Source organism: Odocoileus virginianus, chromosome 9, assembly GCF_023699985.2.
Source record: "Odocoileus virginianus isolate 20LAN1187 ecotype Illinois chromosome 9, Ovbor_1.2, whole genome shotgun sequence".
Taxonomy (NCBI): domain Eukaryota; kingdom Metazoa; phylum Chordata; class Mammalia; order Artiodactyla; family Cervidae; genus Odocoileus; species Odocoileus virginianus.
Genome location: NC_069682.1, coordinates 39,203,098 through 39,223,215, shown reverse-complemented (window position 1 = coordinate 39,223,215; position 20,118 = coordinate 39,203,098). Strand labels below are relative to the sequence as shown.

Sequence of the window (20,118 nt, the reverse complement as noted above, 5' to 3'; positions counted from 1 at the left end):
TGCAAGAGTTACTTGTGTCTTGGGAGGGGCCAGTGAGAACCACAGGACCCTCTTCTGAGAGCCCAGCTGCCCCCTTCCTCCTGGGCCCCCCACCTGGCCAGGCTCCAGAAGCCTCTCTGACTGGAGTGGGGGCCATGGTTGTCGTGCTCTGGAGCAGGCTGACTGTGGCCCTCCTGCCTATTCGATGCTTCCTTTCTCCTCCTGATGCATCAGGGACTGGCCAAGGACACCAGCCCCTATGCAGGTCAAGATCCTCAGAGCTCCGTGCCCCACCTCTGCAGCAACAAGAAAGCCATCTCTCTAGGAACAGGGACCCCAGGGCCTGCCTACCTGGTGTCCCTCAACCCCTTGCCACTGAGCGTGGCCACCGCCCCACATGTCTGCATGCGCCTGCGGCACAGGTGGGCTCCCTAGTTTGTAAAATGAGAGCATTTTCTAAACTAAGGGATGCCTCTATGCAAGATCCCATCACAGTAAACCTATGACCGTATATCAAGGCACTGGCTGGGTCATCAGTTACTAGAGGGAGGTTCAAGAGGGAGTGGACATATGTATGCTTCCCCAGACTCTCTTGCTGGGAAAGACAGAAGGCAGGAGGAGAAGGGAATGACAGAGGACGAGATGGTTGGATGGCATCACTGAATCAATGGACGTGAGTTTGAGGAAACTCTGGGAGATGGTGAAGGATGGGGAAGCCTGGTGGGCTGCAGTCCATGGGGTCGCAGAGTTGGACACGACTGAGTAACTGAACAACAACAATGACTGATTTGTGTTGCTGTTTCGCAGAAACCAACAAGCCGTTATCCTTCAATTAAAAAAAAAAAAATCACTCATTTCCCAAGTTTCTTTACTGTTCTGAAATATTCCATTTTATTGAAAGGAATGCATGTATTTAAATTGTATTTTAGTTTGAAGGTTATAGAGTATTAAAATTCATTGAAGATGGCCTTGTACAATATGTGTACGTTATGCATATGAATAAATTATTTCACTCACTGTGTCTGTGTGTGAGGTCACATCTAAAAACACTTCAACTAAGTCTAGGTCACACAGATGTATATGTGCATTCACACACAAACAGACATACACACACACACCCTTTGAAACAATTTTAGACTCACATAAAAGTGTTGAAACTAGAACAGAGTTCCTGTAGGGACTGCAAAGATAGAACACAGCCCCACACCCGTGACCGCACCTCTTACATAAGCGTGGCCCAGAGCCTAAACTAGGACACAGCCTCTGCCTAGGGCAAGACCCCTGACCAGTCCCCTCAGCACCAGGCCCCAAATGTCACCCAGGCTGCTGGGGGTGTCAGCAGTTCACTCCATTTTATTCCCAAGTGATTTTCTGGGTAAGGAAGTGCTGCTGTGCGTTCATCTGTTTGTCCACCAAAGGCTTTTTTTCAGTTTTTGATTCTTACTAAAAAAGCCTGTGATGCACTTGTGCAGGTTTCTGCTTGAACATAGACTTCGTGTCTACAGAATACCAGGAATGAGGTTGCTGGGTTGCACGGTGTTTAAATTTACAGGAAAACGATCAACTGTCTTCCAGGGAGGCCATCTGGCTTCTGCATCCTCATGGCACTCGCTTATGCTGGCTTTAGTTTGCACTTTTCCCGAGGTGGTGATGTGGACATCTCTGCGTGCTTATTTGCCATTTGTATCTCCTATTTGGGGAGGCATCTGTTCTCTGTTTGATGTGGCAGCTGGCTCCTTCCACACTCTCCTCCAAGTCCCTGGCATCCTTCCCTTAGCTTTAGCTTCCCAAATGCAGACGTCCTACCCTCCAGGTGGACCCCGGGTGTTGTGGGAAGGGACTCAGAATTGGTGGATCAGAGGTCAGCCTCCTGTCTGACATTCTCCTGTCTGCCAGAAGTCTGACATTCTCACACCTGACCCCCAAGCCATGCTAAGGACAGCAGACAGGGGGTGGGCAGTTACAGGGAGGGGGATGGCCAGTTCCAGCTGGAACAGAGGACAGAGCCGCGAGTCCCTTAGGAGCACACTGGCCTCCAGTGGAGACTGCCCGATGCCAGGACCCTGCCCGAGCCACCAGCATCCACCCGGCAAGGAGCTCACCTGCCTCCTCCGTGAGGCTGCACCAGTTCGTTGCTATGTTTCTAGAAGACACATGGAGTGGATCCTTAGCCATCCTCACTACTCACTGAGGCTAAGTGTGAGGCAGTAAGGACTCATGGAAAGAGTCTGGGGAGGAGGTGCCTGGGCAGAGGCAGTGAGTGAGGCCAGTGCCACCCGGACGCCAAAGGCCTGGCAGTACCGGCAGGCCTCGGGGAGGGAGGTTCTAGAAGGAGGGGCAGGAGCTCCAGTCTGCCCCACACTGCGCAGGTCACCTCTGGGTGATCTACTTCTCACCTCATCTCAAGAAGGATCCAGATCGACCAGGATGATGAGGAGGGCAAGTGATGCCTTACTGGGAAGAGCGGGGTCCTGGGGCAGGGGGCTCAAGGGGTGAGCTTTGTCGATGGGTTAAGGGCCCTCCTTAGAAGAAGGAGAGAGGGGTCCTCAGGCATCCCAAGGGGGCACTGGGGGCAGCCCCTCTTTAGCGAGAGAAACCTTCTTGTAGCTTCTCCATGAAGTGGCTTAGAAGCTGCCTGGGCCACTGAGCAGTGACGCTCTCTGACTGCCCTGCTCACAGTGTGGTCCAGGGGCAGCAGCATCGGCCTCGCTGGAAGCTGTCAGAAATGCAGATGCCCAGTCCCCACCCTGGAGAGCCGGGACCTACCTACACAGAGGCCACTGGGCTCAAGAGAGCTGTTTGGATGGGGAGTCACAGGGATTCTGTCTTGGGGGCATCTCTCCACCGTCACATGTCAGGAATGTCCCAAATGTCTGCCCTGATACCTACCTCTGGACCAACGTCTACTTCAGCAAATATGCAGCAACAACAACCATGACAAGCCCACCATCACTCATTCTGTTCTCTGTCCTCAATTCTCCCGGGTTCTTCAGCCTCCACGAGGCTCTTCATCTTGTTCCAAGATGGACAAACTTCTGCAGGGGACAGCGGCCCAGTGGCCCTGCTGAGCTTGTCCACATGAAGCACCTCTGACTCCGTCCCCTCCAGAGGGATCACATGGCTGTCCCTGGGAGCTTCGATCTTACTCAATCCCATGGACACTCTAAGGATGGGCAGGGGGCTGAGTGGGGTTGGTGGGGCCCCCCTACCCTCTCTTCTTTCCTCTGCAGTCACGGGGAAGGTCTATTAGCTAGAACGGCCTTGGGATTTCTCTCTTCTCTAATGAAATGCCAATAACAGTCTTCATGTTCTGCTTTCTCCTTATTCCTTGTTTGGAGCCCATCTCTGTTTTTGTGGTTTGCTGGAAACACAGTTTGCTCTTGTGTCTCAGCACCAAGCCGATTGCTGCCAGGAGGCCCTGGGGCCACTGGAGGCCATGTGGAGCGCTGTTCCCATGTCTGCCCAGTGGACTTGATGTTGGAGACTTTTTAAAGCATCCCATTAAACAAAGTCCAGGTCACATAAATGCTCACCAGAAGCATAAATGCTCCAGGAGCCTGGGTGCTCACACAGGGAGAGTCTGGCTGCATTTTGATTATAAAAAAGGACGACACTGACCTGGAGGGCCCTCGGACAGAGTCCTTTATTCACTGATAGACCGATCAGCGTGATGGGTCATCAGGCGCCCACTCAGCGCTGAGTTGGGGATCTATCCGGGAACTCTGCCTCCGGTCCTCACCTCGGAGGCTACACTCGACCCACCCATGGCCCACTCCATCCACAGTGTCCATGGGGACACCGCCCACACCCCCGGTCCCACGGTCAGGCCGGGCGCCTCCATGCTTTGAAGCCCGTCCCTCCTGGATGCCTCCCATCTTGCTCCCCCTGCTGACCAGCTGGTCTCCAGGGGGCATTTCCCAGCAAATCAGGTGCTCGTCAGTCCTTACATCACTGACCGCTTCTGGGAAACTCAACCTAAGATGGCTCGGTGGTGTCCAGTGTGACAGGAAATAAACAAGCCAAACACAGAGACTTTGTCAGCAGGGGCACTAACACTGTGACCTGGATGCTGACGAGAAACTAGCTCAGCGAAGGGGAGGAGAGAACATTCTGGGTGCAGGAGAGGCTGCAAAGCCATATTGGGGGCTGCGAAGTCGAGGGGATCAGGAGTCTGGGGGTGGGGGGAATGAATGAGAAGTGAGGTGACGGGGGAGGGGACTGTTCACAGGACCCTCGAGTGTCTGCACTTTATTTAACTCTGTTTGGGTGATCTGCTGCTTACTGACATTTCAAAAGGGATAAAAGCAAAAAGACTAGAAGAGGAGACTCAGAAATTGGCTAACCTATCAAAAGCTAGATCTTCCTCCTATTTCCTAGTAGAAACACAAGAGGAAAATCCACCCAGTGCCATGCTGAAATATGTGCAGACTTTACCCAGCCTGGGCCAGCAGAGCGCTAGATGGTGTGCTGGTAAGACCACCGTCCTCGGGATCTGACCTCAAGCTACCCCCTTCACAACCCGGACCCTCCTCCACCAAGCCTCCCAGAAACACCACTGCTTTCTCTGCTAAATCCTTCTTGAATCCGTATGTCACGGTGGAGACCTCTGTGGGCAGCGCCTTATGTAAGGTTACGGTTCCAAGCAACGTGTTCTGTTTCTAAATATACTTCTCTCCACTCTGAGGAGTGTCCTCTGACTTCTCAGGTTCTACCTGTTTGAGGAGGACACGGCCATCCCCCAGACCCCCTGGTGGTTCTCACTTTTCCAGGCTTGAGGTTTCTGATGACCCGTCCACTCGGCACCACTGCAGGCTGGCGGATGTTTTGCTGACAGATATCAGGTGAATATTTATGGGCACCTTGGGTGAACCATGCCAAGGGGACATTCTCCTGTGTTTTCCTACAAACACTGCTGTCAGCAGCGCGCACCTCTTGCTGTGTGGATTTGTTTTTTAACTGAACAGAGGCTGTTTTCCTAACTCAGTTTCGCATTTCTCTGGTGACAAGGGCGTGATATGTGGTGTGGTTTTCATCATCAAGGAGAAAAGATCATTCTTTCCGGGACCCTCAGCTGATATCCAGGATAGCCAAGGTGGGACCATCCCAATTCCGAATGGGGACAGCACCCTCCCTGGAGACCAAGAGGACAGGAACCCTCAGCACTCTGCACAGTGAGGCTTCTCTCTTGCCTTCTCTGTGTCTGTTTCCTCCTGGTGAGTATGAGCACCACAGACCCAATGCCCAGGACCACAAGGACAACATGCGGGCTCTTTGTCCACAAGGATGGAGTCTCTCTCACCTGCTAATAGTCAGAATGATCTGATGATCCTTGCACTGGCCAAATGCCTCTTGTTACAGAAACTCATAACTCCAGCACACGAGGGTCAGCCACCTGCACTATTTCCCCTGCGTTGGTTTCTTTTTGCATCTCAGAATTCACAGTATGTCTGTGAACAACCATCTGCATGTCAGCCCTGTGAGCTTTTCCTTATCTTTTTAGGAAATGCTGTGAAATGGCTTGCCAATGGAAAAAAAAGGAAAATATTGGCAATCATGAAGCTGGGCTCATGCTTAATTTCTGTGGTTATCCTCCCATTGCTCCCCAGAAGCACAATGGACAAAAAGCTGAATAAACCATGATATAGGGGTGATGCTTCCCAAGATTCCCTTAAAAAGGGCATTGTCAGACTTCCCTGGTGGTCTGGGGGTTAAGACTCTCAGCTTCCACTGCAGGAGGCATGGGTTTGATCTCTTATCTGGGAAGTTCTGCATGCCTCACAATCCAGCCAAAAAAGGGTGGGGCACACTGTCATCACCAAAACTTTAAATTCAAAGGATGTGCTTCTTCTAATACACTTGAATGCTTATGATCACTTTCCTCTTCTGATAACATTATACTGTAGTAAGTGGGAGATGAGGTTTTTGTCAACATGGGCCAAGGTTAAATGGCCTCCCCAGGGCTCCAGACCGTGACGAGTGTTTTCTGCATGCATGGTGGTCACTGAACATGGGCGTTAGGGGCACGCATTGAGGAGAGACGTTTCATGAAGCACTGAGCAAATCTGTCTCTCAGGGACCCCAAAGGATGCCCTTGGTACTGGGTTTTGTTACATGAAGATTGCTTAAAATAGGTGGACCTTTGGTTAAGCTTGGAGAAATTTTATTAAACTCCGAGGTGGTTTAGAATCAAATTTTACTGGTGTTTGTTCAAACTGAGTGTGAAAGAGACTCACCAAAGTCACGGACTCTCCTTTCACTGTCATTCAAATCACATTCACTGTGTTAGTGTTTGACTCACAGCTATCTGTAATCTTATGAAAGCTGATTTCATTAGGATTGTTTTTCAGTCTCTAAGTCGTGTCTGACTCTTTGCAACCCCATGGACTTCAGCACACCAGGCTTCCCTGTCTTCACCATCACTCGGGGTTTGCTCAAATGCATGTTCATTGAATCGGTGATGCCATCTAACCATCTCATCCTCTGTCATCCTCTTCTCCGCCTGCCTTCAATCTTTCCCAGCATCAGGGTCTTTTCCAATAAACTGGATCTTTGCATAGGTAGCCAAAGTTTTGGAGCTTCACCTTCAGCATCAGTCCTTCCGATGAATATTCAGGGTTGATTTCCTTTAGGATTGACTGCTTTGATCTTCTTGCTGTCCAAGGGATCCTCAGGAGTCTTCTCGAACACCACAACTAGAAAGTATCAATTTTTTGGTGCTCAGCCTTCTTTGTCACCCAACTCTCATATTCATAAGTGACTACTGGAAAAACTGTAGCTTTGACTATATGGACCTTTGTCAGCAAAGTGATGTCTTTGCTTTTTAACATGCTAAGTTTGTCATAGCTTTCCTTCCAACGAGCTAGTGTCTTTTAATTTCATGGCTGCAGTCACCATCCACAGTGATTTTGGAGCCCAAGAAAATAAAATCTGTCTCTGCTTCTACTTTTTCCCCTTCTATTTGCCAGGAAGTGATGGGACTGGATGCTATTATCTTAGTTTTTTGAATGTTGAGTTTTAAGCCAGTTTTTCACTCCTTTCTTTCACCTTCATCAAGAGGTTCTTTAGTTTTTCACTTTCTGCCATTAGAGTGGTATCGTCTGCATATCTGAAGTTGTTGATATTACCCCTGGCAATCTTAGAATAGCTGTAGTCTTTTTTAAAAAAATTCATTTGGCTGATCTAGGTCTTAGTTGCAGCACGTGGGATCTTTGAACTTCGATGCAGCATGCAGGATCTAATTCCCTGACCAGGGATGAAACCCGGGCCCCCTGCATTGTGAGTGTGAAGCCTTAGTCACTGGACCACCAGGAAAGTCCCAGAGTAACTGTAGTCTTATAATGATGAAAGATTCTTCCTTTGTCAAAACAGATAAACAGTTTTCTCCCAACTGTGATTCTGAGCAGGGGCTCAGAAGCCACGGATGGGAGATCTGATTAGTGTGAGCTTGAAAAAGTAAAAAGGTTTTATTTCCTTGGCATACAAATTCAATCTGATGCCCCAATCCTTCTGCTTATCGTAAAGTATTTCAGAGGAACATGATGAACGATCCCCTTGTGTTCTTATGACAGATGGATTTATTATCTCAGAGATTCTCCCCTCATCAAACGGCTATAATTACACACTCCAGTGCCTTTTACTGGCAAATGTAAGATGAGAATATAAAGATATTGATTTTTACTTTTTAAGAAACATGCTGTGAGTCCCACATTTAAATGAGAGTTCCCCTTGACACAGAAAATGAAAACGGTAAATGGCACACTACTATTCCGATCATGCTTACATTGCACATGATATTTTTGAATTTGTCTTTGGAAATTGTCAGTATGTAGGATGCCCTCAAAATATTTATTCCATAAAGGTAAATTTAATTTCCAGATAGGAAGTTATTCACATAGGCCTGTTTACAGAAAGAGGAATTTGCTGCAGTTTGGACAGTACTAGATCAGATGTGACTATAAGGAGAGTTAAGACAGATCTTCTGATCATTTTGAGTGATTTTCAGATCCTTCATCTAAGGGTGAATGATCCGCACTTAGAGCCATAAGAAACTGGGATGTCTAAATATATTTTTTTATTTATGGAAAGATTGAAGGCAGGAGGAGAAGGGGACGACAGAGCATGAGATGGCTGGATGGCATCACCGACTCAGTGGACATGAGTTTGAATAAACTCTAGGAGTTGGTGATGGACAGGGAGGCCTGGCGTGCTGCAGTCCATGGGGTCTCAAAGAGGTGTACACGACTGAGCGGCTGAACTGAACGGAACATACTGTCTCAAGGGAGGAAAATGAGTAATTAAATTTCCTAGTGCTTTAAGTGGATATATGTCAGATTATTTAAAGATAATCAGTTTGATTAAGATTCTTAACCTAAACAAAAGCCATCTGTGGACATATTCTTTGTCCACATCTAGTGCCTGCTGGAAAACACATGTAGCACTTCAGATAATATCCTGTAAGACTTCTGGTATGACAGAGCCAGGAGGCAGGCAAATCTTGTCCCTGAGAAATGACTGAAGAGAATTTTCAAAACAGCTTTCTTGGAGGGTTCAGCAATGACCCCGGGTGATAAATAGAGGGGTGTTTGCTTACAACCACTGCTAAATCCTGAGTCAGAGTAGTGTGAGTCTATATATGTATGTGAGATAGCAAAAGAGACACAGATATAAAGAACATGGACTCTGTGGGAGAAGGCGAGGGTGGGATGATTTGAGAGAATAGCATTGAAACATGTATATTATCATATGTGAAATAGATGACCAGTCCAAGTTCGATACACGAAACAGGGCACTCAAAGCCGGCACTGGGACAACCCTGAGGGATGGGATGGGAAGGGAGGTAGGAGGGGGGTTCGGGATGGGGGACACATGTACCTCCACGGCTGATTCATGTCAATGTATGGCAAAACCACTACAATATTGTAAAGTAATTAGCCTCCAATTAAAATAAATAAATTAATTAGAAAAAGAATATTATAAACAAAATCATGGAGTATTAAAAAAAAAAAGAATAGTGTGAGTCTGGTTGTTCTTGCCCTGAGCTCATCCAGACCCACCACCAGCTTGGCCATGAAGTATTTCTGCTAGGGAGGGGCTCCTCTTGGAGACCAGATTCTCTGCTGCTAGATGGAGCTGAGTTGACTGGGGAGCACAGGGTGGAAGCTCCATTCCTAAGCTTTCAGTTCTCCCACCTTATGGCTGTAGTCTGTTTGGGCCAAATGACAGATAGCTGGATGACCCAGGAATTTAACAAGGAGCTCCTGGAAAGGAGAGGACCGTGGTGCCTGGGAAGCTCTCCTCATATCCCAGTTTGAGCTAAACGGGAAATGAAAACACAGCATGTCACAGTTTATAGGAGGCAGTTGAAATAGTGTTTGAAAGTTACAGCTTTAAAGACATATATCATATAGGAAGAAAAATCTCAAAGCGATAACTAAGCTCCAGCCTAAAGAAACTAGATAAAGAAGAGCAAATTAGACTATAGGAAATAGAGAGGAAAATATCATAAACATCTGAGTGAAAATCACTGAAATGGAAAACTGAAATGAAGGACAAACCAATGGAACCAGATGACAGATATTTGAAAAGATCATCAGAATTTATAAACCTTTGGCTAGGCTGAGCAAGGAAAAAATGGATAATCACCAAATTAGGCAGGAAAAAGAGGAAACATCACCAACTGCGCAGAAAGCAAGGAGATTTAAGTGGACTATTACGGACAACCTTATGCTGACAAGTTAGGTAACTAAGATAAAAGGGGAAAAAAATCCCTGGAGTGGCACAAATTACTAAAGCTGAGTCAAGACGAAAGGAAAACCTAAAGATTTTCTTTCAAATCATAAGGAAATCAGGTCTGATCAGTAGTAAAAAAAAATCTTCCCACAAAGAAGAACCTGGGCTGAGGTGGCTTCACTGTGAATATGAATAACTATCTGAGAAGAAAAAGTCCCAGCGCAGGGCAGCATCTTTCAGACAGAAGAAGAAGGAATACTTCCCAACTCATCCTTTGTGGCCAGTGTCACCCTGACATCAAAACCAGAGAAAGACACAAGAAAAGAAAGTTGCAGTTGTCAAAGACCAAGGGTCCTCATGGACACGGAAATAAAAATCCTTACCAAGCTGTTAGCACGTTGAATCCAGCAATATTTAAAGAGACGCAAACACCATGGCCAATTTATCCCCAAATATAAAGGAGAGCTTAGTATATGAAAGGATAGTTCAACATGTGAAAATCAATTAATGTAATAGGTCATATAAATAGGATAAAGACAACCCCCCAACACTATATGATGATCTAAATGGACATTTGGCAAAGTTAAACACCTGTTTTTTATATTAAAAAACTGTTCAACCACATCTTGACAAAGGCCACTTTCTACATCTGATAAAGAGCCTAAAGAGCTTGGTCACTCATTTGAGAGTCTGAGCGCTGCCCCTGAACCAGGAGTGAAGGGAGGACCCCCACTCACCACCTCTGTCATCACTGCGTGTGAGGGTCCAGCCCGGGACAGCCAGGCAAACCAACTGAACCGCATCCTGCTTCCTCGCCCCACCCCAGATCAGCCTCTCCCAGCCTCACAGGACATGAGATTGTGTTCAAAACACTGCCTGCTTCTTTTCTGAGTGATTTCTGTTTCCTCTGGGTCCCCTCTTCTATTTTTGTTGTTCTGTCTCATTCTCGCTTTGGGGTTCTTGTCCAGGGTTTGCGCGTCCTCCCAGCTCTTCTGTGTGTGAAGAAGCCTCTGCAGGTGTCACCCGTAGTGTGAAATCCTATCTCTCCCGACAGGTTTCCGGGACTTCTGGTTTTTCATGGGAGGGAGGTCCAGCTGAGGGCTCAGACGTGAGGAGGCGGCTGTATCTGAAACAGCCGTTTGGGGACCACACAGGCGTCTGGAGCCAGCAGAGGCACCTGGAAGCCCTCCAAGCTTCTGCCTCCCATGTGCAGTATCAGGGACAGAGCCTGCCACCTGGCGAGGCTGCTGGGGTCAGACGGGATTGTGAGAGGAGGGAGGGAAGATGCTCCAAAAGCGTGCATCTCCTTCCCCTTTCCTCCTGCATCACTGGTTCCCAGTGATGACATTCCATGGGCTCTCTGATGGATATGCAGACTTGGCTTTGTCACAAAGGGGTGGCAATCAGCCTTTCAACACGCAGCAAGGCCCTCCAGTCCTGACCTGCAGCCACTTCTTTTCACAGCTTTAAACCCGAATTTGACATTTTGCAGAACTGCTTTATTAGGTGTACCTGCATCTCTCTGTTTAAATTTGTCTGTGTGACAAGGAAATGTGATTTCCAGCAGTTGGGGTCCTGGAGATGAGGTTTAGCTGTTGTGTCCGGGAACCAGGAGGAGGCCCCAGCCTGGTGATCACACACCTGGAGGATGCCCAGGGCTCCCGAGGTGGCCTGCTTGGCCACCCTCCATCCTTGTGCACCTCCAGAGCCCCCCAGGACTACTCTCCGCTGTGAGACAGTGCAGGGCAGATGCCGTGGCCAAGGCCCCTCCGTGAGACACTTTCAATGAGCTGCGGATCTGCTTGCTAACACCGCCGACCCCAGAGGACGCAACCACATGAGCTCCTGCAGATGCGTGCCTGGGGAGCAGACCTATCTGCACTAGGACCGCTTTGCTGCAAGTGCAGGGCGAGCCCGATCAGACAGGAGATGAGGGCAGAGGGGAAGCTCCTGCAACAGACCCTGCTCCTACCTGGGCAAAGCTCTCTGCAAACTGCAATTTCCTGGAAACAGAATTGCTCTGCTGTAGACCCAGGGATGCTATGGCATTCCCCAAGGATGCAAAACCATGTTTTCTCTCTTGTCTGAAGTAGAGCCGCTTCCTGGGAAGAGCCTCAGGTCAGTGTGGGCTGAGTTTTTTGTTTCATTCACAATAGGAGCATGACTGTTTTCGTTCCATTCAGTCTGACGATTAAAGAGTGATGCTGAGTGGTCTGCACCCTTGTTCTCTGGGGGCTGCTGCCGTCCTGGCCCCCGGCTGATATGTTCCTGTCCTGTCACCCTGAGCAGCCCCTTGCACACCGACTTTGGTCTTGGTCACATGACTTGCTTGGGGCGGTCAGATGTAAGGTGTGTTCCATGCACAGGCTTGGAGAGCTCTGGCTTGCTGGACTCACGTGGCTGCCGTGTGATGACAGGTGTGTGGGCCTGTCTCCAGGGCTAGTGGGCAGCCCGCACTCTCAGGCTCAGGCCAGTAGGGGAACCCGGCAAGCCCAGTGGAGCAGCCTTCTTCCAGCCATCCCCACAGCCATGAAACAACTGCCCCCCAGACTGGGTGCTGGTCTCCTGGGCTCAGACCCCTGTGGCGTTGCTCTCACCCCACCATGGGGGCAGCTGTGCGGCACAGCATGGCCAACACGCATGTTTCTAAGAGTGTGATCCGACGCCCGTGCCTGCCCTGCGGGAGACGGGACTCTACAATAATTCAGCTTGTCTGCCCCTGATGCTATCAATTTCAACTATTTCTTCCAGCCAGTTTTAGGTTTCAGCTGTTCCAACAATCCTTAGTAAATACTCCAGAATGTCAAATTAAGGAAACCACATGTGGCAACCAAAATATCCCAAATTGTTCCAAAGTGTGCACTTCTAGGCTCGTGCGGAACCTTCTTCCCCCAGGGGCTTTGGCCAGTGGCCACTGTTCCCTGGGCCAGGAAGAGTCCCTGGATGAGGGCATGGCAACCCACTCCAGTATTCTTTCCAGGAGAATCCCTTGGACAGAGGAGCCTGGTGGGCTACCATCCATAGAATCGTACACAACTGAAGCCACTTAGCACAGCACAGCACTCTCCCCTGTGTCCAGGCAGTCAGCAGAGACCCCCAGCCCCTTGAGCTGCCAGCACGGTCAACCCTTAAACACATCTTAGTGCCATCCTGATGGCCTCAACCTTGTGTCCCCTAAGCAGAATCCCCGCTGAAGCCCTAGGTCCCAGTCCTCACCTCCTTCTCCATCCCTGTATCTTTCACACAGATTCTGAGTGAAGGGTGCCCAGGAGGCTGCGGTTTCCTTGCACTTTCACTCACTGGCTTCATGTCCTGACTTGCACCGGCCTGGCTCTCGTCCCCCCAGAGCCCCACGTCCCACTCCCGACGGCCCGTGACAAACACATGCTCTGACCTCCAGCTCTTGGAACTCCTCCTCCTCTTCCACGTCGTAGGACAGCGTGTGGATCTTGATGTCTTCGGGCGAGAGGTCAATGAACTTGCCATCGGGGTACTCCAGGCTCTCCTTGGTGGGCGAGCGATCCTCGATGAAGGTGGTCTCACAGCAGTCGGCCGCCACACCGTCCCCCCAGGGGCGCAGCACGCTCTCCGAGTAGAGGATGAGGTTGGGCCGGTAGCGGGACTCCACTGACTGCTGGAGCGTGCTGGGGTCCAGCAGCTGTTGGAGCGGCTCGTTCCTGGTGCCGTCTGGGCCAGCCGGCGCCACGCTGCCCACCACCCGGCAGCTCTGGTACTGGGGAGCAGGGTACACGGACACCAGGCCATCCCGGCTCTCGGCCACCAGGCTCCTGGTGTTGATGAGGCCGTTCCTCTTGCCAGCCTCGCCCAGCTTGCCGTGCACCAGCCCGCTCTTCTGCTCCACGACTCCAGCCATGGCGCTGTCCTCCCGGCTGGTCGTTGGGCTGGCGGGCTGGACTCGAGGGTCACGCTTGCCTCACGGGGCCCATTTCTCCTGGAGGAGGAAGAAACGGAGATGAGACAAGGAAATCACACCTGAAAAGCTCATCAGTCAGGCTCTGATTGTCCCAGGGTGTCCTGGTCGCTGGGGTGAATGGTCACTGATCTGAACCCACTTACCCTCATGGTTTAGACAGGCTCAGTGGGGGCAGTGGCCAGAGGGAGGCAGAGATAGACCCTGTACATCTTTGGACAGACTCTGCTTCCCAGTGAAGGAGGCTGTGCAGGAATTAGGACTATTGCCACCCCAGAGAACCCCAGGATTTCAGCTGACTCCTGAAACCCACAGGCAAGCCCATCCACACCAGGCTTGACCACGGGGCGAGTGGGGCCATTCATTCAACTCTCCCAGGCTCCTCATCCCAGCAGAAAAACTCGCACCAAGGAAGAGAGGTCTGACTTACAAAGATCTTGTGACTTAGTACTAATGGAACAAAGGAATAAAGAATTATTTTAGCTTTTGATCTTTTCAAATAGATTTTCAACAAGCAACCAACCTACAACCTCTTGTGAATGAAATTTTGACTAGAGGGATTTAAAAGCTTTATATTCTAATAAATTCAAGATTTTTGAGTAATGTATTTTTATCTTTATATCTTAAATATTGATCTATTTTATCTTTTATTTTTCCTTAAGAACTAAGTTGCTTTTGCATATAACTTACCATAAAATGCTTTTGTAGGATAAAAACAAAACCAAAATGCCCCACACAGATTTAGAAGGTAAGTGATAAGAAGACCTACATGTTAGTGCTGTACATGGACTAAGTTCCCCAGCTGAGGAAATCTTACATGCACATTTTAGTATGTTCTACACACATGTTAGAATTATTCTGACACTCACACTGGCCTTCAGCAGGGTCACAGGAAGTGGACTGAAAATTTCCCTGTCTCAATGGTGCTCAGCTTACAGAAACACCTGTGCATCTGGGATACAATTAAGAATTATTCTAAACTATTTCCCCCTAGATCAGGTTCCTTTCTAGAGTTTCAAATGTTAAGAAGAAGACACCAAAGGTTACGATTTTGGGGAGACAGCTTTTCCTCTTTGCAAGTTAATAACTATTATGTAGTAGCATTCCATCTTGAGGCTTTTGCTGTTCTGGTTTTCTAGGAGATTTAAGAACTGTCTTACATTATAACTGCTTTGTTTGGGGGTAGCTACAGGAATCTAAGGTGGCACTAGTGGTAAAGAACCCACCTGCCAATGCAGGAAACATAAGAGACTCGGGTTCAGTCCCTGGGTCAGGAAGATCCCCTGGAGAAGGGAATGGCAACCCACTCCAGTATTCTTGCCTGGAGAATCCCATGGACAGAGGAGCCTGGGGTGCTACAGTCCACAGGGTCACAAGGAGTTGGATACAACTGAAGCGACTGAGCATGCACACACGCACAGGAATATACAATTTCACACCGAGCAGAGGAGGAGAGAAAGAAGACACCCTTGTGATTAATGGGAAAATAGCAGTTTAATCACGTCGACAGATGACTGGTTGAGGGCAGGGTATGCACTGAGAGGCGTGCGTGTCACCACTTGACACCGTGACACGTTTGAGAGGTCCGAACACAGTGCCAGCTCTGCTGCTGGGCCTCTGAGCCCTCAGTCCTGGGGCCCAGTAACAACCAAGGGCTAAAACCAGGAATTCTGAGCCCCTGTGAAGCATGTCCTGTGTGTGAGCGTCACCTCCACACCTGGTCACCTTCCCAGCTCCTCCAGGTGCTTCTGGTCCAAACATCCAGCCTCTCTGATCTTCATCCTTCCACAGAGAAGCTGATGGGCCCCTCATGCAGGGCTGGATGTGCCACCAAGACCAGAAAAACCTTGAAGCTCAGATCAGCTTCTCAGACTCAGCTCCTTCTGCCAAGATCTGCAGTGAGTATCTTACAAATGATATGTGGTTGCATTTGTTTAAATTCCTCTTCTTGGATGGAGTCCCTTGTTCCAGCATAGCCAGCGTGACCCTCCCTTTTCTGGTGTGTTCCTGGCCGCTGGGCTCCGGTTCCTCCTACAGCTCCTGGTGTATCCTTCTCTGCCAATGTGACAGCTACTCAACATCACCACCTCCTCAGCCCTGCCCTGCCCAGAGCCCGAGACAAAAGGACCACAGTTCCCTCCCTGTTCTTGCCCTGGTATACAGCCAGTGTTCAGTGAATGTTTGTCAAAAGTAACAGTCTCAAGGGTTACAGGATTGGACTAACCCTACTTAGGGATCTCCTTGCCTTGTACCAATCCCGAAGTCGGTTGAAATTGTGGCATTTGGAGGCAGGCACAGCTTACTTCTCCACCACCCAGAGTCAGCTGAAAACCTGCAGCATCAGCAGCCCCTGGGATTCAGTCAGGAAGGCGGAGTCTTGACCACCTGGAGCTACTGACTAGATCCGAATGAACAACACAAGGGCGATTTTGCACTTTTTAGGGAATGCTCTCTAGTGAATTGCTGGGAGGAATATCAACAACTTCAGATATGTGGATAATACCACTCTAATGGCAGAAAGCAAAGAGAACTAAAGAACCTCTTGATGAGGGTGAAGGAAGAGACTGACCTAAAATTAAATATTAAAAAAACCTAAGATCATGGCATCTGGTCCCATCACATCATGGCAAATAGGAGGGGAAAAGGTGGAAGCAGTGACAGGTTTCCTCTTCTTGGGCTCTAAAATCACTGTTGGATGGTGACTGCAGCCATGAAATTGGAAGATGATTGCTTCTTGGCAGGAAAGTGATGACAAACCCAGACAGTGTGTTAAAAAGCAAAGAAAAAAAGAAAAGATGCTCCAGCCAGGAAGAGAAACAGGTGGGATTTGAACTAGGTATGTCTGACTCCAAGTTATACCATCTCCTCACTCAGCTGGAATGACACCCACGCATCACCCAGAAAATTGGGGAAGCTTGTCAGACTGTGGACCCCACCGTCAGCCCTCACAGCTGAGGGGTGCGTGCTGTTTCAAGAAGATCCCAGTTCTGTTGTTCTCTCATTTTAGTTAGTAACTTCATTCATTAAAAAAAAAAAAATAACAACATTATTGGGATATAATCTAGAGACACAGGTTCGATTCCCGGGTTGGGAAGGTCCCTGGGTTAGGAAGATCCCCTGGAGGAGGAAATGGCAACCTGCCCCAGTATTTTTGCCCAGAAAATTCCATGGACAGAGGAGCCCATGGGGTTGCAGAGAGTTGGACATGACCCAGTGCACACGTGCCAACATCATAATGTTCACCTGACTTTTACTTTTTTATTTTTAAAACTAGTTTTAAAATATTAATTGATTTATTCGGCTGCATGAGGTCTTAGCTGCAGCACGAAGGATCTTGGCAGTGTCATGTGGGCTCTTCCGTCTCGGTGCACGGGCTCTTGAGTTGTGGCGCACAGGCTCTGGAGCGCAGGCTCAGTAGTTGTGGCACGTGGGCTTAGTTGCTCCACAGCTCGTGGAATCTCAGCTCCCCAGAGATCGAACCCGCACCTGCTGCATCACAAGGCGGATTCCTAACCACTGGACCACCAGGGAAGGCCCCACCTGACTTTTAAAGTGCACAATTCCCAGGCTTGTAGCATACTCACAGAGGTGTGCAGTCTTCCCCCCATCCATTTCCAGAATATTTCCATCACTTGTTACACAGCAAGCACTGCCCTCTCCCCCAGCCGCTGGCAGATGCCAGTCTGCCTGCTGCGTGTATGGGTTTGATTACTCTGGATGCTTCACATAAAAAGAATCGTGCATGTGATGTCTGTGACGGGCTTCTCTCACTGAGTATCATGTGTTCAGGGTGCATCCATGTGTCCGTGGCAGTGCTTTGTTCCTTCCACGGCCGAGGGGTCATCTGTTGTGTGGCTGCATGACATTTTGTTGGAGGGGGCGGTTGTTCTCCTTGAGATCCTATGTAATACTGGATTAATTATGACTGCACCCCTCCTATTGAGTTGTTAGTACAATAGAGCTTTCTTTTTCTGGCAAATGTGCAGTCAGAATGGTGATGACTGCACTAGTCGCTCAGTCATGTCTGACTCTTTGTGACCCCACGGACTGTAGCCTGCCAGGTTCCTCTGTCCATGGGGTTTTCCAGGCAGGAATACACGAGTGGGTTGCCATTTCCTCCTCCAGCGGATCTTCCTAACCCAGGGATCAAACCTGGGCTGCATGCATGCATCTGCATGCAGATTCTTTACTGTTTGAACCACAAGGGAAACCAAGTCAGAATGGAAATGTCTTCAAAACAGAACAAAGCAAAATGAACTCTCAGTCTGCACCTCTGGAGTGCAGGAAAGGCATTTCATGTCTGGCTCCGGAACATGGAGTGACAGATGCCCTAGGAGTGTGGAGAGCGGAGGCAGGGTCTCCCCCACCTCAGCTGGACCAAAGAAAGCCCGTAAGCAGACAGGCCATGTGACCTGCTGATGGAGGGCACACCGCGGGCTGAGCCTGCCTCTTCATTGAACAGAAAGCTCCGACCCCAGAGCAGCAGGGGCTTCAAACAAGGTGGCACAGACTGCGGTCCAAGCCTCCATCTCCCTCACCAGAAACAGGGTCTGAGCGATGCTGAGCTCTATCTGCATCTGGCCCCACCACACACGCGCACCACCGGGACACTTAATTATGAATATGGCAGAATTATACATGAACCTCTCCGTGGAGAAACTGGGATTACATATTCCAGGTTATGTTTCTCTCAACCTTGTTTCCAATATTTCATAAATGTGTGGCTCTGAGGAAGTAACTCAGAAAAAAAAAAAATCTAAAGAAAGTTTTGAGAACCAGAGTAGTAGGTGTAATAATTTCCAGAGGTATGAGCAATGAAGTAAACGCAAGTGAAGAACTAAACCTTCTTCCTATAAGTTGTCTTTTTCTCTGAGCCTGTAAACAATTCTAGATTTTGAAAAAAATCTATCTCCCCACCTCCTCTCACTCACTCCCGCATCCCCTGGAAGACAGGAGCATCTGCACTGTTAATGTGTGTCTATTGGGGGAGCAAGGAATTTCGTAGAGTAGTACTTGATGTCTGTGCCTATGCGGCTGATTAACACCCTTATCTGTGCCAGATTGTGTGCAGCAAGAGTCACAGTTAACATGTAGAACTACCTTTAGAGCAGCATCTTTGAATCAAAGGAGAACAGAGCAAACTGACTAGGCAGTAGATGGGGAAAACAAAACTAATCAGCAGATTCGTTTCGCACGACGCTTGGGCCCTGTGACAGGCCTGGATTGCTCCTCACACAATCTGCCCTCACACGGCTCCATCAGCAAAGCGTTAGGAGGGCACCAGGTACGGGATCTTCCCTAAACCCCAACACTGTCAGACGCCTCTTGTGTCAACAGTAATACTTCCCTCCTGCTAAGCAAATAATAGATGCATTCTCACCAGTGCCCAAGTGTCAAGAGAAGAGATCTGCTTGCAAATCCTCATTAAAACAATTAAAATCTGCCTTTAGCATAAACACACACAAAAGCCTGTGATTTGGCAGTGGAGAAAGTTAATGAAGCATTAGAACCAGATCGGTTATTGTTATTTAACGTTTAAATGGCACATTACAATTGCAAAATGCTGCATCACCCAACTCATCATTTCGGGTGGTTGGGGACTTCCTGATCACACAGCTGATTCAGACTCCTGTGGGGAGCCAGGCTCTGTCACAGCACCTCTGGGGAGAGCACAGGAATCTGAGCCTGATTCATGACTATGGAGAGGAAAGGCTGTGATATCAGAAGTGTGTAAACCTGTGTATCAAGGACTCTGCTGTCTGTGAAAGTTGTGCTAACTTCCTTTAGCTCTGTAGGTCTCTATCTCAGTCTTAAGGAAGATGTTGTGGGAAGAGTCTTCCTTTCCAATAGTACCTCCATGTCTACCTTCACCACCTCTAGCTTTTAATCGCCATCATCTCCACCATCACCATTACTACCATCATTACCATCTCCACCATCACCACTACCACCTCCACCATCGCCATCACAACAATCATCACCAGTTCCATCATCACCTCCATCTTCACCATCACCACCATCTCCACCATCACCATCACCACTATCATCACCAGCTCCACCATCACCATCACCACTATCATCACCAGCTCCACCATCTCCACCATCACCATCACCACCATCTCCACCATCATTACCATCATTACCACCACCACCACCACCACCACCATCACCATCACCTCTATCATCACCATTTTCACCATCATCATCACATTACCACCACCACTACCATCACCAGGAATTGGCAAACTATACCCCGTCAGACACATTCAACCCACAAGCAAGAAAGATTTTTTTACATCTTTAAATGACTGAAGATCAGAAGTATATTCCATGATACATGAAAACTGAGAAACTAGAAACTCCTCTGTCCATGGGATTCTCCAGGCAAGAATTCTAGAGTGGGTAGCCATTTCCTTCTCCAGGGGATCTTCCCGACCCAGGGATTGAACCCAGATATCCTGCACTGCAGGCAGATTCTT

At 48.8% G+C, this 20,118-nt stretch overlaps 1 protein-coding gene across 6 annotated transcripts in view; it reads right to left on the bottom strand.

Annotated features, from left to right (window-relative positions):
• Positions 1–20,118, bottom strand: part of SYNDIG1 (synapse differentiation inducing 1) — a 102,415-nt gene that overhangs the window by 38,328 nt on the left and 43,969 nt on the right. For all 6 annotated transcript variants that reach the window (XM_070472245.1, XM_020878141.2, XM_020878154.2 and 3 more), the window contains one exon: positions 13,103–13,660. In XM_070472245.1, coding sequence (XP_070328346.1) covers positions 13,103–13,582 — 480 coding nt within the window. In that variant the 5' untranslated portion in view covers positions 13,583–13,660. The remainder of the gene's footprint in view (positions 1–13,102; positions 13,661–20,118) is intronic.